Source organism: Miscanthus floridulus, chromosome 11 (genome assembly GCF_019320115.1).
Source record: "Miscanthus floridulus cultivar M001 chromosome 11, ASM1932011v1, whole genome shotgun sequence".
NCBI lineage: Eukaryota > Viridiplantae > Streptophyta > Magnoliopsida > Poales > Poaceae > Miscanthus > Miscanthus floridulus.
Window position 1 is genome coordinate 77,110,356 of NC_089590.1, and position 25,854 is coordinate 77,136,209.

The following is a 25,854-nucleotide window of genomic DNA, read 5'->3' on the forward strand; positions in this document are numbered from 1 at the left end:
GTATATCCGGGTGGACGTTGAGCTACATGACCCCCAGGACTTGCACCGCGCCATGCGCTTGGCTTGGGCTTATGAGCGTTGCCATGCATCAGCGCCCCTCGCGCTCCCAGCACCATCGAGTTGTCCTCCTCGGCATGCTCTGGCCAGACAGACCGCCTTATCGTCGACAGGGGGCACTACGCCATCATCAGCAGCCTCGGCATCCTCCCCAAGCCGGCCTTTCAAGCGCCTCACGCCAGTAGAGATGGTAGATCGCTGCAAATTGGGCTTGTCTTACAACTGTGATGAACCATATGTGCAGGGACACAAGTGTACGCGTCTGTTTTACCTCGAAGTGGCAGATTATATTGTTGAGGAGCCAAAGTCCGATGAGGATGAACAGACATTAGATGCCGGCCAAGACAAACCCACCATATCATTATCGGCCATTGCAGGCATCAGGACTGAAGATACTATGCAGGTTTACGTCCAAGTTGGCAACGTGTAGTGTGTGGCGTTGCTTGATTCGGGTTCTACTCACACATTCATCAACGGGGACGTTGCACGTCACGTTGGCATCCACTTTGAACTGTGCCTAGGTGTCGGTGTCACGATCGCAAATGGTGACCGTGTCACTTGCCAGGGGCTCACGCGCGACGTCAGCGTACGCATTGCCGAAGAAGTCTTCTTAGTCGACTGCTATACTATTCCATTGGATTGGTGGGACATGGTTCTCGGTGTCAACTTCTTGCGCACCCTCAGACCGATATTGTGGGATTTTGATGACTTGTGCATGGTGTTCACCAGGGTAGGTCGGCGCGTGTTCTGGCATGGTACCGGCTCAACCCGCTATGACGTGCAGTCTACTCGCTGCCTCCATGCTCTCCACGACGCGGGCCGCAACACCAGAACAGCCTTGCTCGACAAGCTCCTCAACTCATTTGAAGATGTGTTCACCACGCTCGATGGCTTGCCACCCGCTCGCGCCTGTGATCACCGCATTCATCTCGTGCCAAATGCGGCGCCAGTGGCCATGCGCCCTTACCGCTACCCACAACTCTAGAAAGATGAACTAGAATCCTAGTGCGCCGCTATGCTGCAAATGGGGGTGATCCGTCCGAGTACCTCAGTGTTCTCTGCTCCTGTTTTACTTGTCAAGAAACATGATGGCTCCTGGAGGTTTTGCATGGATTACCATGCCTTGAACAAGCTCACCATTAAAGACAAATTTCCAATTCCGGTGGTCGAAGAATTGCTGGATGAGCTTCATGGGGCCCGGTTTTTCTCCAAACTAGACTTGCGTTCAGGGTACCATCAAGTTCGTATGCATGCTAATGACATTGAGAAGACTGCTTTTCAGACTCATGAGGGTCACTTTGAGTTCTTGGTCATGCCCTTCGGGCTGTCCAATGCACCGGCGACATTCCAAAGTCTCATGAACACAGTGCTCCGGCCGTTCCTGCGTAAGTTTGTCCTTGTGTTTTTTGACGACATCTTGATCTATAGTCCCTCTTGGTCGACGCATCTGTAGCACATCAACACAGTCTTGACTGCACTGTGTGACCATCACCTATGGTTGAAACGCTCTAAATGCGACTTCGCAACGACGTCGGTACATTACTTGGGACATGTCATCTCCGTGTCTGGTGTTGCAATGGATCAGGACAAGGCTGCGGCCGTCGCCACTTGGCCTCAACCCAACAATGTGCGTGTGCTCTGGGGGTTCCTCGGCCTCACCGGGTACTATCGTTGGTTCATTAAAGACTATGACTCGGTGGCTGCCCCGTTGACGGTGCTTCTCAAGAAGGAGGCTTTCCTATGGCTGCCCGCAGCCATGAACGCGTTCAACGCCCTCAAGAAGGCCCTGTTCAATGCACCGGTTCTCCAATTTCCTGATTGTGACAAATCATTCATGGTCGATTGTGATGCATCCGGCTCTAGATTCGGTGTGGTACTCCATCAAGGCGCCGATGCTGTGGCATTTTTCAGCAGACCCTTCATAGCTCGGCACCACAAGTTAGCCGCATATGAGAGGGAACTCATCGGCCTTGTCCAAGCAGTTTGGCACTGGCGTCCGTATTTGTGGGGTAGACAGTTTATTGTGCGCATAGATCATTATGCATTGGAGTTCTTGTTGGATCAACGACTCTCTACAGTTCCCCAACATCAGTGGGTCAGTAAGCTCTTTGGGTATGATTTCACGATTGAATATCGGTCGGGCACTCTCAATGTCATTGCCGTTGCGTTGTCTCAGAGGGAGGTGGATGGTCTGCTGCTTCATGCCGTCATGGAGCCTTCCTTTCAGTTATTCGACGACCTACGTCGCGAACTGCAGCTGGATGACGACATGCGTGTGTTGCGCGACTTGATTGTGGCGAACCATGGCGAGCCCTGGCGTCTCGCTGACGGTCTCATCATGCATGGTGCCTGCGTGTTTGTCCTAGCGACGTCCTTGGTCCTCCCTGCCGTTCTCCAGTTAGCGCATGGTGATGGCCATGAAGGCACACAGAAGACGCTAGAGCGGCTTCGTCAGGAGTTCATGATCGATCATGATCGTTGCCTTGTCTAGGACTTTGTGAGTTCTTGTTTCATGCGTCAGCGTAACAAAACAGAACATCTGCACCCCGTTGGTCTCCTTCAGCCTTTAGAGGTTCCCTCGCAAGTTTGGTCTGATATCTCCATGGATTTCGTGGAGGGCTTCCGCATGTGCATGGGAGAGTGTGATTTTAACGGTGGTTGACATATTCTCCAAGCAGGCGCATTTTCTTCCGTTGAGTCACCCATACACCGCAGCTTCTGTCGCCAGGGTGTTTTTTGAGGGCGTTGTCAGACTTCATGGTTTCTCGACGTCCATTGTTAGTGATCGCGATCCAGTGTTTATGGGGCATGTTTGGCGCGATCTCTTCAAGCTCGCTGGGGTCAAGCTCAAGATGAGCACCGCTTTTCATCCGCAAACCGATGGATAGTCCGAGGTGGTCAATCGCACAATTGCTATGTATTTGAGGTGTCTCACTAGCGATCGTCCTCGTTTTTGGCTTTAGTGGCTTCCTTGGGTAGAATATTGTTACAACACTTCATTCCACTCCTCCCTTCGGACGACGCCGTTTGAGGTGGTGTATGGCTGGCCTCCACCGCCTCTGTTGCCTTACACTACTGGCACGACACGAACATACAAGGTGGACAAGCTTCTCTACGATCATGACGCGTTTCTCGCCGATGTTCGTGATCAACTGCTGCAAGCTCAGGAATATGCCAAACGGCATTATGATGCTCACCACCGACCTCTTCAGTTTGACGTTGACGATTGGGTTCTCCTGCACCTTCTTCATCGGCCGGCGCAATCCCTGGTGCCGGGCTTCCATGGCAAGCTAAGTCCACAATTTGCTGGACTATTTCAAGTCATTGAGCGCATTGGTGAAGTGGCCTTTTGCCTGCGTCTTCCGGAGGGAGCTTGGATTCATGATGTGTTCCATGTTGCGGTTCTCAAGCCATTTCGGGGCACTCCGCCCTCCACTACCTCGGCACTTCCTCCTCTTCGTCATGGCCGAGTGCTTCATCGCCCTGCACGCATGCTTCGTTCTCAGTTGTGGCGCGGTGTGTGGCATGTGCTGGTTTAGTGGGAGAACTTACCTGAAGATGACGCCACTTGGGAACCCGTGGATGAGTTTCGTGCTCTCTTTCCTTCGTTTCCGCTCGAGGACGAGCGGTTTCCAAAGGAGGGGAGAGATGTTATGACCGGTACGGTCTATAGGCGTAGGCACCATGGCTAGGAGCCCGGCTGAGTTGGTGTGCGGTCGTCATGGGCCTGGACTGCATGATTTGGTCCAGTCAGTTATCAAGTCCTAGAATCTAGGATACCTATCTCTCGAGTTTGTTACTTGATTAAGTTAGAGTTGAGTCAGTTGAAGATTTACTTGTATACGTATTGAACAATTACGATTGAATGGATTGGCCTAGGATTGAGATACTCTTATCTCCCTTGGGCACCCAACCCTTGCCTACTGCTACTCGTCATTTGCTTTTCACGCAGACCTAGCTCCGGCGCCGAGCACGGCGCCGCAGGTTTCTTCGCCGCGCTTTCAAGCCTCGTCCACCCGTTCACCACCGCTACAACCTTAGGAACCTAAGCTCCAACAAGCCTAGACTATACCTATAAGCACCTACCAAGAACAAGATTATATATAAGAAAGAATAATTTGTATTGTTTATTTTTCTACGTTAGAACTTGCATTTTCCACAATATGGATAGACCCTATTTCTTGTATGGGATCTTTATCTTCTTTGATTTTCAACATTTCGTTTTTGACATTTTGAATTGAATTATGTTTCTAATTATCATTACATTTAATATCATCAGAATTTCAAATTTAAACGTGTTTAAGTCAATTTTAAACTCTTAAGAGCATTACATATATATGAGAATGGGGTGGTGCTTTATGTTTATTTAATACTAGCAATGAAAAGATGGGTGATAGATAAATATATATTCTATGAGTTTTTAGGTTCAAACTTTTACGTGGTGGCACTGTGGCAGCAATAGATAATTTATTAACATTATATATTGGCATTTTGATTTTATTTTTTATTAATATGGTAATCTTTAGGCCTTGGATTATTTACTTAAATATTTTTTGAGTAGTTTTTAGTTAAATATTAAGATGATAAATTATGGGACAAACCAAAGGTGGAACTTTATTTAGACTTTAGGTCCTAGCCTACGCGGCCTACACCCGAGCCATGTTGGGTAAGACAAATGGACCACCATGATGAAAACCTTTTCTTGCTATGGGTCGGTCTGGTCTTGTTTTGACCAGGTCAAGATTCAACAATGGCCAGTTCAATGTTGCCATACATACTATCAGTATGCAAGTAGGCTAGCCCACGAACCTGCATATAGTTTTGTGCGTTGTCGACAATCCACATAATTAAGTCTATATGTGTGTTCGCGGGCTAGCTCATTTACTACATCCATAGACATCAGATGTGCAACCTCTCAACTCTTGAGGTAGCAGTTGTAAATACAATTTGGCTTCTCAGTTCTCAAAGAGTCAGAAGACCGAGCTAACAAGTGTCTAGTCTCTAGTGGGATCAAACTCTTTCTGGGGAAATGGTAGTGTGTGACTACCATTGTTTTTTTCCTTCGGGGTGGGCCGGTGTGGTGAGTGAGTGCCGTTGTTCATGTGGAAGACAAAGTAAACCCAGGAGTAGTTTTTTTTTGAAAGAACAAGAGGGGCAGGCGAAGGTGAGGGTGTTTTGGTGGAGAGTGGTGAATGGTGAATGGTTTTCTTCCTACCCGTACGTGGTGAGCCACCGAAGACATATTGAGCCTATACTTTTTCGTGAAGTCTGTGGGACAGATGATGAATCGATCAAGCATGCCTTGTTGGATTGTACGGTGGCTAGAGCCTTTTGGGAGCAGGTAAAAGCTTTTACGGGAGTGAAGATACCCGTGCTGCAACCAATAATTTGGGCTCAGGACATTGTGGATCCAGATGTGATTGCAACTATAGATGTCCATGCAGCCCGTAGCACGACGATCCAGCACGAAGCCCACATTTTTTGCCCGGGCCGGGCCGTTTTGGCTCGGCCCGAGCACAGCCCGGCCCGGTGGCATGTGGGCCCGGGCTGACACGACCCGGAGTAGCAGGTCGTGCCTGGGCCTTACCCTAGGCACGAGGTGCCAGCCCGGCATGGCCCAGCCTACAACAGCAGGCCTGGTAACGGCCCGGTAGCAAGCTAATTCATCTACAGCCCAACAACTCACCATAGCCCACCATCTTATCTCTAACCGTAGGCCTGCTCATTGAGTCATTGACTACCTCGGCCATGATATGGATATCCCATTCCCCACCGTGACTCGCGAGTCCACTCCTCCTTCCCTGCTGCGCCGCACGAACTCACTCGCCCCATCTCGCGCTCCTCTTCTTCCTTCGCTCGCCCCCCCGCAACGCTGGCTCGCCCCGTCTCGGGCTCCTCTCCTCTCCGACCAGTGCGCCACCGGTGGTCTCACCCGCATCTGGGATCTTTCTTCCCCCCACTGACCTCCACATTGCAGATCTGATGCAGCTGCTGCCGAGTGGCTGCCACCTCCACATCGACTCGTGTCGCCGCCATCTCCCCCAACTCGCGTTGCCTCCTCCTCTTCCCTCTCTACCTCACGTGGCCTCGACCCTCGGCTCCTCTATGCGGCTAGCGGCGGTGCTCCCCCATGGCTCCACTGCGATGCGGGCTTCGAGCTGGCCCGTCTTGCTCCGCAGGCCGTGCTTCCTAGGCCAGCCCCACTGATGGAGAGAAAGCTTCTACTCCCGGTTGGGATCCCCTTTTAATCCCGGTTTCCGAACCGGGAGTAAGAATCCGGGACTAAAGGGTCTTCCCTTTAGTCCCGGGTCAGTAATCGGGAGTAAAGCCCCCTCCTCAGTTAAAAAAATAAACGAATTCCTTGAGACCTCGCTTGCGCTGTGTGGGTTTCGAACACAAAACCTCTCTCATCACGCGTAGATTCCTTACCAACTCAACTGCACACCACATGTGACATAGTCCTCCCCGCTCCTACTTTTAAATTGACCTGTGAGGGACCTTTAGTCCCGGGTGGGAGACCTTTAGTCCCGGTTCGTAATATCAACCCGGACTAAAAGGTCACCCTTTAGTCCCGGTTGATGTTACCAACCGGGACTAAAGGTTGGAGGACTTTTAGTCCCGGTTGGTGGCTCCAACCGGGAGTAAAGGTCCCATGCCACTGTGCCGAGCGCAGTAGCCGTTGGGCAGGGACCTTTAGTCCTGGTTGGAGACACCAACCGGGACTAAAGGTCTATCTAGTCCCAGGCGCAAAAAATGCCAGGACTAGAGCCCATTTTGGCCTCAGATAAAAGATCTGTTCTCTACTAGTGCCCGGCCCGAAAATCGGCACAACAGGCCGTGCCTGGGCCGCTGGTTAGGCACGGGGCCTATTTGGGCATGGCCCAGGAGGCACGATGTGCCATGCCGGCCCGACCCCCATCGGGCCGTGCCCGGTGGCCCAGTAGTGGCCCGGCCCGATGGACATCTATAATTGCAGCCAAAGATGCAGCCGTCATTTTATGTGGTATGTGGTCCGTTTGGATGACGAGGAACAAACGCCGGCATGGAGGAGTGCCCGTGAAGGTAGCTGCTAGGTGGGCGATTGACACTGCATTTGACCTCTGGCAGTTTGCCCATCCGATCAAAGTCCCAACAGCTCCGGTGAGCAATCAAAGGTCCTGGCAAGCACCGGAGCGAGAGTGGATTAAGTGCAATTAATGTCGATGCTGCTTTCCATGCTGAGAATGGGACGGCGTCGTCAGGAGTGGTTCTGCGAGATCATGAAGGAAGAACATGTGGAGGCAGAGCGAGTTGGTATGAACATTGCCTCAATGCTTTAACTGCGGAAGTTGTGGCATGCCGGGATGGCCTGCTATATGCATTGGAGAGAGGAGTGCGGAGGCTGAAGATGGAGTCTGACTGCCAGGTGCTGGTCCGGCTGTGGACTAACCGAGCAAACCAAAAATCGGAAGTCGATTACTTGCTGAAGCAGATGGAAGACATCAGCCGGAGCTTCGAATCTTTTGATTTATCGTTCATTAGTAGAGATTGTAATAGATTAGCTCATGAATGTGCTCGTCTAGTTTCTCATGAAAACCGGGTGGAGGAGTGGCTTATAATCCCACCAGGGCTTAGGGAGATCGTAGACATGGATTGTAATCTGGTTCATGGCTAATATATGAAGCTCTGACTTCCCCCCCCCCAAAAATAGAGGGGCATCACTGAAGATTTAAATTAAATTGAAGAGTCAAATACAAATACGTACGGCGAAAATAAAATAGGATAAGAGCCAAAGGCAAGCTGGACGAAACGGGACTAAACCCAGGAGTAGTTGTCAAGTCTATCAGGCGAAGGAGATGGAGACGGAGCTCCTCACGGTGTGGTTGCCAGACACCCACCGGAGCGAGCCCTCCACAATCTTGGCGTCAGTGCTCTGCCCCCGCCACACGGAGACCGTGAAGTTCTGAGCCTGGTTCACCTCGGTGAACTGCAGCGAGCTCGGAGTGACCTTCACCTGCACAGAGGCTGGCAGGTCGACGTGCGGGTAGTACACCGCCGGCGCCTCCCCGACATTCTTCACCGTGCGGCTCACCACGACCGGAGCCGTGGGGTTCGTCGTGGACGGGAGCGTGACCGTGATGGATGGGTAGTTGAGCATGCGGTCCGGGATCACCGTGATGGTCGAGCAGTCGATCGAGCGGCGCGCGATCACGGACACCTCCTTGCTCGTGTACATGCCGCAGAGGAAGCCGATGTACTCGGCGGGCGCGATGTCGTAGACGAGGCCAGGATCGAGGGCCTTGTCGGGGTTCACCTGGCCGGCGCCTGTGGCGAACAAGTTGGCCGGCACGTACTGCTCGTCCACTATTGGTTTCCCCGATCTGTCGTCGGGGTCAGCGGTCGTCATGATGGCGGACTTGATCGCTGACGGCGACCAGTCCGGGTACTTACTCTTGATGAGCGCGGCGATGCCGCTGAGGTGCGGCGTGGACATGGACGTGCCGGATTCCAAGTTGAACGTCGGCTCTGTGGACGGAGGGCCAACCCGGAATGGCCACGCCGCGAGCACGCTCACGCCGGGGCCTGTGATGTCAGGCTTCAGGATGCCGGGGTTCTGGATGCTGGGCCCGCGCGAGGAGAACGAGGTGATAGCCGGTGCCGGTGACGTACCAAGCACGGTGCCCTTGAAGATTATTTGCGCCACCGGGTTCGCCGTGGAGTTGATGTACTCCTTGATGGCTACGCCGGCAACGTAGCTGACGTGCGAGGCAGGGAGCACGTGCGCGTCGGCGAGGGTGCTGTATCCGTCGGAGAACTGGTTCGCCATAATCATGCCGAACCCACCGGCTCTCTTCACCTCGGCACCTTTGTCAAGCCTTGCGACGATGCCACGGTCGCAGAGCACGATCTTGCCTTTGACATCGAAGCCGTCCAGTGAACCGTTGCCGCAGAAACTGGCGTTGGGTGTTGAGCTGGCGCCCGCGTAGACCAACGGGTAGGTGACGGTCGTCGATATGTTGGGCTGGAAAGCCGACTCGCCATCGAACGTCGAGCCGTTTCCGAGGCGCACCTGGGCAGCGATCAGACGGTCCATGGTGCCCGCCGCGACGGTGAGCATCCACGGCGCGTCGTTGGACAGCGTGCTATCCGCTGGGCCGTCGTTGCCAGCCGCCAAGCTGACAAAGACGCCCTTCTCAACGGCCGCAAATGTGCCAATGGCGAGGTTGTCTTCGTAGAACGGCAGCGTCGGCCCGCCAAGGGACATGGAGATAACGTCACAGCCATCACCGACGGCCGCGTCGATGCCGGCGAGGATGTCGGCACTGGTGCACTCGTCGCCACACACCTTGTACATGGCGACGTGCGCGCGTGGCGCCATGCCGGAGGCAGTGCCGGCGGCCTGGCCGAGCACCTGTGCGCCCGGCACGACGGCTCCCGCCGCGGTGCTCGACGTGTGCGTGCCGTGCCCGTCCTGGTCGAGCGGGGACGGGTCCGACTCGAAAGAACGTGCGCCGATGAGCTTGTTGTTGCACGCCGAGGCGTTGAAGTCGCAGCGGCCCTTCCACTTGGCCGGCGGCGGCGGCATGCCGTAGTCGCTGAAGGAGGGGTGGAAGGGATAGACGCCGCTGTCGAGCATGCCGATGATGACGCCCTCGCCGAACTCGGAGGTGTAGTTCCTCCCGCTCTGCGGCAGCTCCAATCCAAGGAACTGCGGCGTGTGTGTCGTCAGCAGCTGGTACACGTGGTTCGGCACCGCCGTGACGAACCCGGGCATGGCGGACAGCGCGTCGAGTTCCTGCTCCGTCAGCCGAGCGGCGAAGCCGCTCGCGACGTGGTGGTACGAGTGGACGAGCCGCTCGTCCTCTGGAAGGAACGTCTTGTACCAAGTCGTTCGGTCGTCGGTCGTGCCGAACACGTGGCTCTCGTGCGGCTGCACGTGAACGATGAACGTACGGAGCTCATCGCCGGTCACCGCGGCGACGACTGCAAGGAGAAGGATGGGGAGCAACGGGAGGTTGAAGCTTCCCATGGCTGGCTTGCTGTGAGCTATTGTGTGAGCGTGCATGGACTTTTTATAAGACCTACGTGCTCGTATGCTCCATTATTAAAGATTCCATATGCGTTAGATTAGCGTTCTTGTCGCTGTCAAGGAAAGCCGCAGACGGACGGCATTGTTCTGGCCGCGGCACGGAGATTCGGAGCCGTGCCAATGTTGGGAGATGTTTGCAAGGACCGGACTGAGTTTACGATATGGACGTGTACTGGTTTGCTTCGGAATTGCCGTCTCGCGTTAGAGACGAGACGACTGTTTGCGCGCGGCAGACGCGCGCCTGAATTGTTGTCTGTGGATAGCGCAAAGCTAGGGCAACAGGTATATTCCTGGGGAATCACGGCTCTTGACGCCGGTCCGAGAGCAAGTGTCATATATATACCGTGTCACTTGTGTCATTGTGTGCCACGGCGTTTCCTCGATTGCAAAAACGAGCGATGAAATCGGGACGGAGATCGCAACTGCATTCCAACACAAAAGGGATGATGATTTGGTATATACTGCTAGTTGTTGCCAGTGTTGTTTTGCTGGTATCTTCGGACAGGCAACTTGCTAGTAATGTTGTTTCGGTTGTGAGAAATATTACACGTCAAATCAAGAATTAAAAAAAGCATAAAACGCAATGCTTATCGATTTCTAATTGTGTACAGCTTGAGAACATCTCCTCTAACGGTATGGAGAGTCCATTCTAGAGTTAATTTCAGTGTCATTGCACGAATTATGTGGTGTTTGGTCTGATGAACCATCTCATTCTAGATGAAGATGGTGTGTCATGAGTCCATCTATGAAAATTTAATGGAATGACTTCATTTCTAATGCTTATACTAATTATTAACTTGTAGAAGATAATGTAGCAACTGAAGAGCACATTTTATCCCCAAACAAAAAAAAATTGATATGAGATAAGATGATGAGCTACCCAAATTTTCAAACCAAACACCCAACAAGAAGGTACCGATTACAGATGCACGTTTAGGATATTATTATGGAAATAAAATTAATAAAAAAACACCTAGCCCTACCGATGTACATTTTAGCTAGGTTATTCTAGATATATATTTTTTTAAAAGAATCTTGTCGATGTAGTATTATTCTGCAAGTCATACAGAAGCTAGAGGAAATTTCCTACATGGCCCTCACAGTCTTCCCTCCTTGGTCTTGGAACTATTAAACAAAGCGCCAGGAGCAAAATGACAAATTAGAGCCTCCTGCAACAGTATAATTGGACAAGATTTAGTAAAAAGCATAAATTGTTTTAAGATAATTTAAACTGTTAAATGCCACTTTCTAACTCAGGTAGGTAGGGAGATAATTTAAATGGTTTTAAGAGTTGAGGGAGGCAAGTTACCTAGTTTTAGAGTTCAGAGAGAAAACCTTGAGTAAACCCAACATTAAGGAGGCTATAAAAGGATTGTTCCTTCTTTCAACTAAGGGCTCTTTTGGAACAAAGGATTTTCATAGGAAAAACATAGGATCCTCCATCCAATAGAATTTGTTATTGTAGCACCCATTGGAACATAGGATTGTGCCATAGGAAAAATAAAAGAAACTTTCCTTTGGGCGTGATTTTACAGGAATTTTGTAGGATCCAAAACATCCACTACAAGCTCATGTTTTTCATTCTTGTGCTTTTCCTATGAACCATCCAAACATCAATTCCTATGACTTTCTTTTGTTTTACAATTCTCTATTTTGCATATGCAATCCTATCTTATTCCTGTATTTTTTCTATTCCTATGTTCTTCCAATCCTACGTTCCAAAGGAGCTCTAAGTGTTTTCAATTGCTAGGTGGGCTTCTTCTTGAGCTGCACCTATTATGGGCTTGGAGGCTCAGTTAGGTATAAGTGTCCATCCTTTTTGGACTTCTTTCTATTTTCTTAAAGCTAAATCTATTTTTTTGAAGCTTCTAGATATATTTTTATGAATTACAAATATTTTATTTGAGTTTATTTACATGACCCTGTCTACCTATATGATTTTTCTCGGAACTTTAGAAACTTAAAAATATTTTTCATGATTTAAAAACTTCATTAGGCGTTCATAGAAAATTTTTAATTAAAAATAATAAAACCATCTAACTCAGGTACAGTTTACAGTTCAAGAACGCAATGGAAGACCCCATTCTCAGGAAAACAAACAATCATCTGGCTAGATAGACCACTGGTATCAATTCAAGCGAAGGAAATGGAGAGAGGGGCTCCTGACAGTGTACGTGTCTGACTACACCCACCGGAGCGCGCCTTGCACCACCGGAGCGCCGTTCTGCCTCGGCCACACGACCACTTTGAAGCTCTGCTCCTGGTTCACCTGGGTGAACACCAGTTCACGTGGGTACACGGCGACGGTCACGTCGTCGTCAAATATGTCAACCGCCGCGTAGTACACCGACGACACCTCCCCGACGTTCTTCACCGTGCGCTCAACGACCGCGGGCGTGATCCGATTCCACGTCTGCTGGAACGCGACAGAGATGGACGGGTAATTCAGCATGCTCTCCGAGATCACCGTGACGGCCGAGCAGTCGACCGGCCTTCTCGCGATCACCGACACGTTCTGGCTGTCGTACAGGCCGCAGAGGTAGCCGATGTAGTCGCTGGCCGCGATATTGTAGACCAGGCCGGGGTCCGCGGCCTTCTCAGGGTCCCGCCGGCACACGCTGTTCGTTGAGGATGGGATTGCCGGCACGGTCGGTGGCATCCGCGGTGGTCATGATGGCCGACTTGATAGTGGCAGGTGACCAGTGAGGGTGCTTGCTCTTGACGAGTGCCACGACGCCGCTGAGGTGAGGCGCCGACATGGACGTGTCGGAGATGACGTTGAAGGTCGGTCCAGGGAGTATAGGTGCCGACGGCGGGCCAACCTGGAACGGCCATGCGGCGAGCACGTTGACGCCGGGGCCCGTGACGTCGAGCTTCAGAATGCCGGGGTTCTCAATGCTAGTCCCACGAGAGGAGAAGGCGGCGATGGATGGAGCAGGTGGCGTGCCGAGGATTGTACCCTCAAAGATGATCTGCGCCGTGGCGTTCGACGTGGAATTGACGTAGGACTTGATGGTTGAAGCGGCGGCGTAGTCGACGTGCAACGCCGGCAGGATGTGTGCGTCGGCGAGCGTGTTGTAGCCTTGGGGAAATGTGACTAAGGGGGAAGATTGTGGGGGGGGGGGGCGGGGAGTATGGCGGGGGCACCCCGATGGACATGGAGATGATGAGATTGTTTAGGGGGAGTATGGCGGGGGCACCCCGATGGACATGGAGATGATGTCGCAGCCGTCACCCATGGCGGCGTCCACAGCGGCGAGGATGGCAGAACCCGGGCATTGTAGACCTTGTACATCGCGACGTGCGCGCGGGGCCTGGCCAAGAGCCTGAGCGCCTGGCACGGCGGCTCCCGCGGCCGTGCTGGCAGTGTGCGTGCCGTGCCCTTTGTCAACGACCGGCGGCGCCCGCCAGTCGTCGGAAGTGGAGTTGGTCATGGCGTTAGAGCTGGGCACGAAAGAGCGGGCGCCGATGAAGTCGCAGCACCCATTCCACGTGGCCATTGAAGTCGCAGCACCCATTCCACCTGGCCGGCGGCGGCGGCATGCCGTCGTCGCTGAAGGAGGGGTGCGACGGCACGATGCCGGTGTCGAGCACGCCGATGATGACCCCAGCGCCGCGTTCGGCGACAGGGTAGGACCTCTTGGCCTCCCGGGCGTCCAGCCCGAGGAACTGAGGCGTGTGCGTCGTGTGCAGCTCATACATCTGGTCCGGGACCGCCGTCACGAACCTGGGCATCGATGATAGAGCGTCGACCTCCTGCCGCGTCAAGCGGGCCGCGATGCCGCTGGCGACGTGGTGGTACGCATGGACGAGCCGGCCGTCCTCCGGGAGGAACGACCTGTACCACGTGTTCCGGTCGTCGGCGGTAGCGAGCATCTGGTTCTTCTGGGGCTACACATGGACGATGAACGTGGTGAGCTCATCGCCGGCGACCACGGCAATGGCAGCAAGGAGAAGGAACGGCAACACAAGGGTCAGCGAGGAGAGCTTGAAGCTTTCCATGGCTGCTTTTTGTCCTGAGGTTCTTCTGTGTGTTTCCATGCATCGAATTTATAGCGTACTTAGCCTGCCTACGTACTCTATGGAATATTGGAATTGCCAGATAGGCCCGTTTGGTATGGATTCCCCTGCATCCGGCTCCTACTGACACTACACTGTAGATCCACTGTAGATGAAAGCCTTTCTCTCTCCTCTTCTCGCTGACACGCAAGGAGCTGCTGAGCCAAAAATTTTAGCTTCACTAGCTCTTGAGAGGGAGAGGGAAGGGAGGAAATCAGCTCTAGTGAACAGAAGCGCTACAGTGAAATTGCAGTGGGAGGTCTTCTCTGCTTGGGCTTCGACAATATTCCGAAACTTTTGCCCTCTGAACATGGAAGTATTCAACAGTTTTTGTTTTCCTTGGGCACGTACAGGCTAGCAAGTGCCTTGTCGGCGACAGGTGGTTCTACATACTTGTTCCTTTTGAGCCCTGAAAAACAAGACATATCAAGTGCAAACCAGGCGGCTTCGTAACACATTGGAAAGGTGTAAAAACTTATGATATGATACTAGTCGGCTGTCGAATGTGCCGCCGCGGGCCTCCGTGCGCCGCCCCCACCACCACCAATACCCGGCAGCCTTAGAAAGGGAGGGGCCCAGGGCGGGCGACCATACAGGCTGTGGCGACCGAGCAGGCGGGGCCTAATAACCGGTTGGCGGTCACTACTATAGAAAAACTTTCACACGGCGTTTGGCTTTGGAGCTCCGAGGCGGGAGGACTGGTTGCCTGCCTCCGTTATTCGGTGGCAGGGCAGCCGGCCCAGTGCCTGCCTCAGTTAATCATTAATGGAGGTGGACAACCTTAAGCATCTGTCTCCATTAATATCGATTAACCGAGGCGAACATTCTAACACAACCACCTCCGTTAATCATTAACAGAGGCAGGCAACCTTAAGCGCCCGCCTCGGTTAATATTGATTACCGAGACGGGCATCCTAACGCAACCTCCTCGGTAAATCATTTATAGAGGCAGACATTTATAAGGTGTCCGCCTCCAAAAATCAGGCCTAGCCTGCTAGCCCACACCATCCCACTACCATCTTCATTATATAAATGAAATCAGAAACCCTAAACACTCCACTCTCCCTCTCCTTTCTCTCGCTCGCCGAGCTGCTCCTCTCTTTCCGCACAGCGCCCGTCTCCCTCAACGGCGAGCTAGGCACCGCGTCCTTCCCTCTCCCTTCTCTCTCTTCGGGGGCACCGGGCCACTTCTACGGCAATGGATCCGGCACCACCGAGCGCAGATCCAGGCATCGGCGCAGGGCAGATCCAAGCGGCGCGGGGTCCTCCGACGGTGGCTCGGATCGAACCTAGGTGGTGCGGGGCCCCCTGATGGCGGCGGATCTGGCGGCTGGTGAAAGGTCCTAATGGCTAGAGGGGGTGAATAGCCTATTAAAAATTTCTACAGCAACACTTAATCCAAGTGGTTAGCCAATTAAACGGCGAAGCGAGTGTTGCGCTAGCCTACTAAAAAGCAAGCCTCCTATCCACAATTCTAGATACTATGATCTCTAATTCACACAAGAGGCTAAGTCACTACTCTCTAAGTTAGTGAGCTCTCAAAGACTAACTAAAGAGCCTCACTAACCACTAGACAAGACACAAGCTAGCTCTCAAAACAAATTACACTAAAGAGCTTAGCTACACTAGGAAAGTAAAAATACAAGAGAGGTAGTGAGTTATACCGCCGTGGCAAGAGATGATGAATCGATTACAATGAATACCAATGAAATCATTGGAGACAAGAGGACACAATGATTTTTCATCGAGGTTCATTTGCTTGCCGGCAAGCTAGTCCCCGTTGTAGCGATTCATCCACTTGGAGGTTCACGCGCTAATAGGCATCACACGTCTAACCCGCAATCGGGTGCTGCACAACCAATACAAGATCTAGATCCACAAGCTATGAGCAATCCACTAGAGTATCTTTTGGCTCTCCACCGGGGAAAGGTCAAGAACCCCTCACAATCACCATGATTGGAGCCAGAGACAATCACCTTTCTCCGCTCGATGATCCTTGCTGCACCAAGCCGTCTAGTTGGCGACAACCACCAAGAATAACAAGTGAAATCCGTAGCAAAACACAATCACCAAATGCCTCTAGATGCAATCACTCAAAGCAATGCACTTGGATGCTCTCCAATCTCACCAAATGATGAATCCATCAAGTTGGAGTGGATGGAGAGGAATAGCTCAACTCTAAAGGATGAGAAGTATGTCAAAGTGCCAAGAGAGGGTGCCCAAGGCCTGCCCTTTCGCTTAAATAGACACATCCAAGAGCTCGTGACCGTTAGACCACTTAAGTGATCATCGGACCCACAAACACAGGGCATCAGACCATCTGACACCTGGGTCCAACGCTTTCGATGGCCAACCACGCGCTACCATGTAACCGCGTTCAAATGGAATTGATCATTGTCGCGCAAACGGTCACTGACATGCTGAAAACATCGCCGTCGGACTTAGCTTCGGACTCACCATCAGACTCCACACAGGGAGGGTCCGACGTAGTCTAGTAAGCAACAGAGAAGGCAGAAACCCTCGGATGCTGCGCCACCAGCGTCCGGTCGTTTCCAGTAAGGTTCCAGAAACGCAACATGGTTAGCTTGATACCACTTGGAAACAACACCTGGAAATGAAAGTTATCTAGTGATTTCATTTCATCATTCAATCTTACAACTAGCATACATCACACAAGCATGGATATTTTAAATTTAGAACTTATGCCATGCAAGCAAACATATGAAATGCACATTCAAATGCACCATACAAGTTCATGAGCTTGCTCCCCTTACTTGTGTGCTCAAAATTTTAATTGATCCCTTTCCCTTGTCATATCTCTCCCCTTATATCGAGTTCTCCCCCTATCACTTATATCTTTATTTCTCTTCCCCTTTGTGTTGTCTTTTCACTTATTTTTCTGCACTATCTCACCCACTTTGTCACTTATGTCTTTGTTTCACTTATATCTTTGTTTTTCTCCCCCTTTGTCATCAATGACCACAAAGACTTAAAATATAGATAGTACCACTTGTAGGGTCGAGATTATCAATGTCAATCAATGGGGTGAGAATCATATTTTAAATTTGGTCTAATCTAGATCATTTACCAAAGATATTTAACTTGGTTTGATCCAAGGACAAGCTTCTTCACACCTCCAAATAAGGGTTATCTTGTACCATGTTGAGTTAAACACTTAGAGTTCATTTTCTAGATTAAACACTAGGTTTACAAGCCCACAAACATGTCATATGCTATCACTAGATCAAGTCAAGCATAGGAGCAATAGTGATACCATATAAACATCAAATTTATTTGATTTTCATGAATGAGCCTAATAAAATTGAACCACTTGAAGGTCCTAAAAGGATTAAAAATGTGACTAGATGCACTAAACATGTCCTTAGCAAGGATGTATGTCATGCCAATCAACTTTTACCTTGAATAGCTCGAAGGAGAGGCATGTCATATAAGTGGGGGGTGCATCAACACATATTTGAGAAATCCAATATGTTCAACTCATTCCTTAGCTTGCAAAACCTTTTCTCATCCAATGGCTTGGTGAATATATCGGCAAGTTGATCTTCGGTGCCTACACTCTCAATGCAAATGTCCCCTTTTTGTTGGTGATCTCTTATGAAATGGTGGCGGACATCAATGTGCTTTGTTCTTGCATGTTGAACCAGATTGTTGGTTAGCTTGATTGCACTCTCATTGTCACATAGCAATGGCACTTTCTTGAACTTGATTCTAAAGTCACTTAAGCTGGCCTTCATCCAAAGTATTTGTGCACAACAACTACCGGCGGATATGTATTCAGCTTCGGCAGTTGATAATGCAACACTATTTTGCTTCTTTAATGACCATGAAACAAGTGATCTTTCCAATAATTGACATGTGCCCGAGGTGCTCTTCCTTTCAACCTTGCATCCCGCATAATCCGAGTCGGAATAACCAACTAACTCAAACTTTGCTCCTTTGGGATACCACAAACCAACATTTGGTGTATGCTTCAAGTACCTTAATATTCTCTTTGTAGCCTTCAAATGACTTTCTCTTGGTGAGGCTTGAAATCTTGCACACATACATACACTGAACATGACATCCGGCCTTGATGCGGTCACATAGAGTAGGCTTCCAATCATAGACCGATACAATTTTTGATCCACCATATTTCCACTTACATCACTATCCAAGTTGCCATTGGTTCCCATTGGTGTGCTAATGACTTTGCTATCAATCATTCCAAACTTCTTGATCATGTCCTTGATGTACTTGCCTTGACTTACAAATGTACCATTCTTCAATTGCTTGATTTGAAGACCAAGAAAGTAACTCAATTCTCCAATCATGGACATCTCAAACTCATTAGCCATCATCTTTCTAAACTCATCACAGAAATCTTGATTAGTTGATCCAAATATGATGTCATCAATATAGATTTGCAATACAAATAGATCTTTTCCGATCTTCTTGATGAAAAGAGTGGTGTCAACCTTGCCCATTGTGAACCCTTTAGAGAGTAGGAAGTCCCTCAATCTCTCATACCATGCTCTAGGTGCTTGCTTCAAGCCATACAATGCCTTTTTCAACTTGTACACATGGTTGGGCTTCTTGTCATCTTCAAAACCGGAAGGTTGCTCAACATATACTTCTTCATTGATGTAACCATTGAGAAATGCACTCTTGACATCCATTTGATAGAGCTTGATATTTTGGGCACAAGCATAGGCTAGCAAGATTCTTATTGCTTCCAATCTAGCAACCGGGGCATATGTTTCTCCAAAGTCAAGACCTTCAACTTGTGTATAGCCTTGTGCTACCAATCTTGCTTTGTTCCTTACTACTATCCCATCTTGATCTTGCTTGTTTCTAAAGACCCATTTGGTTCCAATCACATTGTGTCCCTTTGGTCTCTCTACTAATTCCCATACTTGATTTCTTGTGAAATTATTTAACTCTTCATGCATAGCATTCACCCAATCAACATCCTTTAATGCTTCATCTATCTTCTTTGGTTCAATGGATGACACAAATGAGAAATGCTCACAAAATGAAGCCAATCTTGATCTAGTTTGCACATCTCTAGAAATATCACCAATGATAGTGTCCAATGGATGATCCCTTGCAATATTGGTTGGTTGGAGGATTGGAACTTGATTGCTTGCACTTGCTTGATCATTGGGTTGAGATGATGTACTAGCCACTTGATCTTGTTCATTATCATGAGATCCACTTGCACTAACTTGATTTGTATCATCTTGCACATTTGAGTTAGACAGCACTTGCACTTGATCATCTTCATCATCATTCACTTGCCTAGGCCTCAATTCACCAACATCCATGTTCTTCATGGTATTTGAAAGTTGAATGCCTCTAACATCTTCCAAGTTCTCATTCTTTACTTGTGAACCCTTGGTTTCATCAAATTCAACATCATGAACTTCCTCAAGAGTACCACTATCCAAATTCCAAACTCTATATGCTTTGTTTGTAGTGGAATAACCAAGTAGAAATCCTTCATCACATTTCTTATCAAACTTGCCCAATCTAGCGCCTTTCTTCAAGATATAGCATTTGCAACCAAAGACCCGAAAATATGCAATGTTGGGTTTTCTACCATTTAAGAGCTCATATGGTGTCTTCTCTTTCAATGGGTGACAATAGAGGCGGTTGCTACAATAACAAGCCATGTTGATAGCTTCAGCCCAAAAAGATTGACTCACATTGTACTCACTAAGTATAGACCTTGCCATATCAATGAGTGTTCTATTCTTCCTCTCAACAAGGCCATTTGATTGAGGTGTGTACTTGGCTGAGAATTGAGGTCTAATTCCAAATTCATCACACAACTCATCAATTCTAGTGTTCTTGAACTCACTACCATTGTCACTTCTAACTCTCTTGATGGTTGTTTCAAACTCATTGTGAATGCCCTTGACAAATGATTTGAATATTGCAAATACATCACTTTTGTCCACTAGAAAGAATACCCACGTGTATCTAGTGTAGTTATTGTAACACCCTAGGTGTTTGGCTTCTACTAATTGCATTTCATTTCATAAACATGTGCATCATCTATCTCATCATGCCTTTGTTACTGAAACATGCATATGCAACATGTTCCAATTGTGTATGTTTCATACTTGAGTATTGTGAATAGTAATGGTGTAACATGTGAATGCAACCTGAGTTTCTCATACCTTGAAACATGGCAACATGGTAGTAATATGACAAGTATAAAATAACCACAAGGTCATGAAACATGTGAAACATGGAATTGAAACATATGAATGAATTGCTTGTTTTAATTGCTTTATCACATGTGATCTTTAGAAGTGGTGTAACAATTTTGTAAAGTGGTTGATCATGGTCTATTACACCTTAACTACACTTAGGTTACTTGTTGGGACATTGTTCATGTAGATCAAAATGACCAAAATGCCCTCAAGTGAAGGTTTGACTAGAATTGACCCTTGGAGTGTCACTATTTGACTGATTCAAAAGTCCAACTTAGAGACTTTGCATGGTTGTGCACTCTTTACCAAAGTTGTAGCTAATTTATTAAGGAACAAAAGTTGTTTTATGATCATTTCATGAAAATGGGTAGAACAAGCTCAAACATGGCCCACAAGTCAGAATTTCATGCTGATTTCATACTTAGACATTTTCTAAGTCCTTAAGTGTTTTGCAGTTTTGTGAACCCAACTTTTTCACCTTGTATCTCCCTAACAGAGCCAAACCAGCTCGAGCTCCAATAACAAGAGTTGTAGTTCACATATAGATGATCAACTTTGTTAACTATGGTATAGTCTAGATCGTCACGGATTAGGAGCTAATCACCGGCAAACCTGCTCTGTCAGTCATCGTCAGTGATCATTGAATCACGATTTTTCAGAAAAAGTTCAGTAACATCGTGGCCGACCAGTTTAGAGTTTGCTGGCCGTGTGGTGCCACCCGTCGCCGGCCTTCTGCTCATGCAGGCCACGCGCCACGGGCTTCCTGGCGCTGCTGGCCGCGTCTTGAGCACCCCGCGCGCCTGCCCGACGGAGTCGCCTGCTCCATTTGCTTTTCTTTCGCTTCCACAGCGCGTAGCACCGAAGCCGCCGCAGCCCCTCCAGTTCTGACCGAGCATCGCCGTTGCTGTTCGAGCTCGCCACTGCAAAAACGCGCCGACTGTCTTGCTCCTCGCCTCGCCGTGATCCCCTCTACCACCTCCACCGTTCAATCGTGTTAATCGAGCCTCGGTAAGGGCCAATCGTCGGTTTTCTTCAACCGCCGCCATGGCTGCCCTCGCCGGAGTTGGTGCTCCACGCGGCCAGCTGTCCTCGCACCCTTACCACCCCTCCTCTATCTCGCGCTAGGTTCTAGGAGTGCTGCCGAAGCTCGTAGGGTCGCCTTATCGGGCTACGACGCCGTAGCATCGTCGGAGCCGGCCATGCCATGGCCGAGCACCGCCGTGGCCATCGCCACCCCCTCTAGCTACGTCATTAGCTATAATAGATGGTTCCCCTAGGTCCGCTTAGGTGAGGCGAGCACGTTGGCACCGTTGCCTTCGCCGGAGAAGCCACCGGCGGCGAGTTGCGCCGTCATCTTCCTCTGTTCCCCTGTCTGTCTCTGTGTCGCGTAGGGCCCACTCGTCAGTCGCCGAGCCGAAGGCGGGAGCCAGCCTGGGCTACGCCACGTTTTGGGCCGTGCCAGCGCACGCTTCGTGGGCCGCTGTTTCCTCGGGCCGGCCCAACAGCAGTGAAATGATTTCTTGTTTTGTTTTGTTTTAATTATTTCACAGATTTGTATAGATATTCAAAAATGTGTATCTCCTAATTGGTAGCTCCAAATGCTATGGTTCCAATTTTGTTGAGTTCCTAGTAATGTCTAGTATTTAATAAAAATATTATATGAGCACATGTTTTAGAAATTTTGGATGAATAAAATAGGACTTTGAAATGTATTTTTAGATGCATGCAAACTTGTTTGAATTTTATCTTGAGTTTCTGTGGTCCAAAAATTATGAAATTTTGTGGGTAATCTATTATTGCTTAGTAGAAGCTCTGGTTAAAATTTCAGAGCTAGTGCATGTGTAGTTTTTGAGTTATAGAATTTCCTTTTATCAATGGATGGATCTTGTGTGAATTTTCATAATTTTTCTATAGATCTAGTATAGGTTAAATTTGGTGAGTAAGGTTCTCATGCTAGAATGATGCTAGAAAAAATGTGAAATCTGTTGCTTGACACTTTTCATTAGGGTTTCCTAATTATGCTAAAAATAGGCATGCCACCTGTTATTTTGGATACAGCAATTTCTGCTTGCTCATTGGCTTTGAAATTTTTATGGTAGTCCATGTGAAGCATGAGATAGCTACTGTAATTTTTGTAGATTTTTATGAACAATTTTACTATATATTGCTTTAATCACCTAATTAACTAAATAAATTTGAAAAGGACATTACATAATTTATTTAGAAGTTAGCATTATACTTTCTAGTGTTTCTCTGGTATGTGCAACAAGTTGGTAAACTTGGTTTGATCAAATTAAGCTTTTGCATCATCATTAAATAATTAAGTTAGTAACCGTGTCATTTCTGGACAGATTCTAGGTTTACTGGAAATTGATTTGGTTAACATAAGAATCATGCTTTGCTGTTTACCATTGATTTGTAGAAAATTTCATAAGCTTTCCAGAATGTCCTCATACAAGTCATTTGGAATTGTAGAACTTTGGTTGTGATTGAATTAAGGGACTACTTGTATGCATATGAAACTTTAAATGTTAAATTATGTATACCTTTACTATTTCTAAGTTTGTGGTAATGTTCCTAGGTGTTAGGCCTTTAACTGAAGATGAGCATCTTTATCTTAGGTTATGCAAGTTAGGTAAGTTGATCTTGTTCTTTAAGTTAAGTTAGATGCATGCTTAAAGCGATTTGTATAGAGCTATTTTACTCGATAAACGAGTGTCCAGTGATGCTTTCGTAAACACTTACTGTGATTCATTCATCATAAGCATCATGTCATTCCTTATGCATCTATGATATTTATCTCATGCATCAGCATGCAATAGGTGTACCAGAGGGAGTAACACTGCTGGAATTCGAGGAACCAAGCGAGCAGCAGCAGCCGACACCGGAGGTTCAGGAGGTGCAGCCTTCAGGAGAAGTGCCAGACGAGGTCACCGTTGAGTGCCCGGATCACCGTCCTTGCAACTTTGTGAAAGGCAAGCCCCGGAGCATATTAAGCCTCCTAATTTCTGAAATGCAGTTACAGTATTATTATTACATATATTGTTGCATTAAGTTTAGGTGTTGGATGCAAACACTTGCTGCATTGGTTACCCAATCCTTGTCCATATATTATTACCCTAAATCCTATGTAGCTCAGGCTCGTATAGTGCTTAGCCCTGCTTAAACACGGTAGAAGTCAGGTGATTTCCTGTCACCTACGAGATATAGGAAGATACATATGGCACGGTTGGCTATATTTGCTATCATGGAAAAGAACCAGTCTTAATTTGAAATGGAGACCGGGCGGAGGCTTGCCGGTTTGCAGTGACTCCGTCTGTGTTGATTAAGGACTGAATCTTGGATTTCCTGTTCATGTTGAATGCATGCCTCTCTCTTAGTTGGCTGGGTCTAGAGACCGACCATGAAGCCGAGTAGCTCACCTTAGGCCAGAAGTCGATAAGTATAAAGTGCGCCTCGGAAGGGAGCCGTAGGCGTGAGTCCAAGGGCAGGTGATTTAAAAGTCCTGATCGTCCTGGCAGAAGGGTAATCCCTGAGAGTGCTGGCGCTGATCGAACCTGCGAATTTGGTTCCTGAGATGTCCCAAAGGTGACCCACGGCTACCCTTGCTAAGTATGCTAGGGTGAGAGTTAGGAATACCCCCTCAGCTGAGTTGTAATTCGATTCGAGTCGCTGTCTCTCCTGGTTAGTGAGAACTTGACGGGCTTATCTCCAATGTAGATACACTAAATAACATAATGGTTTGGAAATGATGATATGATGATGACAGCCTTATTATACCTGCTATGGTTAATATTGTTTGCTCCTAATAAGTGAGTGCTCTAGTACATGTGCTAATCTAGTGGACAGGTAAATAATGATAAGCTTGATGCTAAGTTTAAATTGGTTACTATAATCATAAGCTCTTTTATGCAACTGTGCCAAGCTAGCCCACCTTAAAAGCCTTGCATGATCCTTGGTGTCCTTTATTTCTTGTTTTGATGGGTAAGTCTAGCTGAGTACCTTCTCGTACTCAGGGTTTATCTCCCACCTGTTGCAGATGACCAGTTCTACTTTGGTTGCTGCAAGTACTGCCTTCTCCCAGCTGGGGATGAAGACTAGACCGTTGGGCGCGGTCTCTACTAGTTCTCGTACCTGATAATGCTTTTGTGGGACATAACTCAGACTTGGCAATGTAATTGCAAACTATGATGTTTTGTACCAAACTATGTTGCTTCGGCACACTCAAACTTGGTTTATAATATTCTATTTAAACTCTGATGGATGTATCCGAATGCTTATTATAAAATGTTGTAATGGATGATGTGTTGTGTTGAATCACTACAATCTTGGTTTGTATGTCGAGAGTTGGTTGAAATCCTTCGTGATTTCCAGACTACCGGGATTATGGGAGCTTAAGTACAGGAATTTGATCGCTTCGGTGATTGTTTTTGTACTTACGTTCTTATGATTTGGTCGGTTCTATTACAGCTGGCATCAGAGCAAGATTCGACCCTAAACATGTCATTTGTGTATTTAAAACAAAAGTATTTGTGAAAATCCTAAATTAAATACTAAGTATTGCCAGTGGTCATATCCCTTATGCCCAAATAAGGACTCTTAGGTGGCTTATTAAAGTACTAACTTGGGGGTTCCTGCTTGTTTCTGTTTCATCATCCATACGGCGTGCTATTGTATGGATGCCATCCGCTTGGGTGGTAATGTATGGATCAAAATACCTCTACGCTCTGGTAAGTGGGAGTTGTGAGAGCATGACCGTCCAACCATCGGTCTAGGGGAGAGTAGTTGTGGTTGCTCGCATACTTACATGTTCAATCATGTATCTATGAGAGTACTTAAATGTGGGTATCTCTGATGGGTAGCTGTGATACTAGAGTATATGCATCAGGGGATGCATGTATGAAAGTATTTAGTTTACTGCTTGTTTTCTATGCTTTTTGGAAAATTACTGGGCTAAAATGAAATTTTCTGCAGGTACACTAACAATGTATCGTTGTAGATCGACTAGCTACCGTATACGAGAGAACGTACGTATGCCACCGTATATTTCGCTAGCCTTTAAAATTTTCTAGGTTTGTGAGGACGTACGGATCATGCATGCATCATGTTCAAGCATACATGGCATTTCTTGCATTACTCCCTCCTTTAAAATATGATTGTCCCGACTAATTCAATTTCGTATCCCTTAAATGATTCTCCCCTTACGTTGCAACTTTTTGCTACAGATGGCGCGCACGAAACTCACTGCTCGCAAGTTCGCTGGAGGCAGGGTGCCTCATCACCGTTTAGCTCCTCGTGAGCCCCGTCCTGAGCCTACTGAGGCGGAAAGGCTGAGGACAAAGCTGGATCGGGTGACTGCTGAGAGGAATGCGGCTCAGCACCGTTTGGAGCAAGTAACACAGGAACGTGACCAAGAGACCCTTGAGGTTTAGAGGTTGACAGTTGCTCACC

General features: G+C 48.3%; 1 protein-coding gene and 1 pseudogene across 1 annotated transcript; both read right to left on the reverse strand.

The window, feature by feature from the left end:
• Positions 1 to 7,809: 7,809 nt before the first annotated feature.
• On the reverse strand, positions 7,810 to 10,066 carry LOC136494907 (subtilisin-like protease 4). The gene has a single exon (XM_066491080.1). The coding sequence runs from the start codon at positions 10,064 to 10,066 to the stop codon at positions 7,880 to 7,882; it is 2,187 nt and encodes a 728-aa protein (XP_066347177.1). The 3' UTR covers positions 7,810 to 7,879.
• A 2,188-nt stretch (positions 10,067 to 12,254) lies between these two features.
• On the reverse strand, positions 12,255 to 14,128 carry LOC136492248 (subtilisin-like protease; annotated as a pseudogene).
• Positions 14,129 to 25,854: the final 11,726 nt, after the last annotated feature.

What these genes read in the sequence shown, in the direction of transcription:
- LOC136494907 (XM_066491080.1), bottom strand. Translation starts at nt 10,066, where the DNA reads ATGGGAAGCTTCAACCTCCCGTTGCTCCCCATCCTTCTCCTTGCAGTC.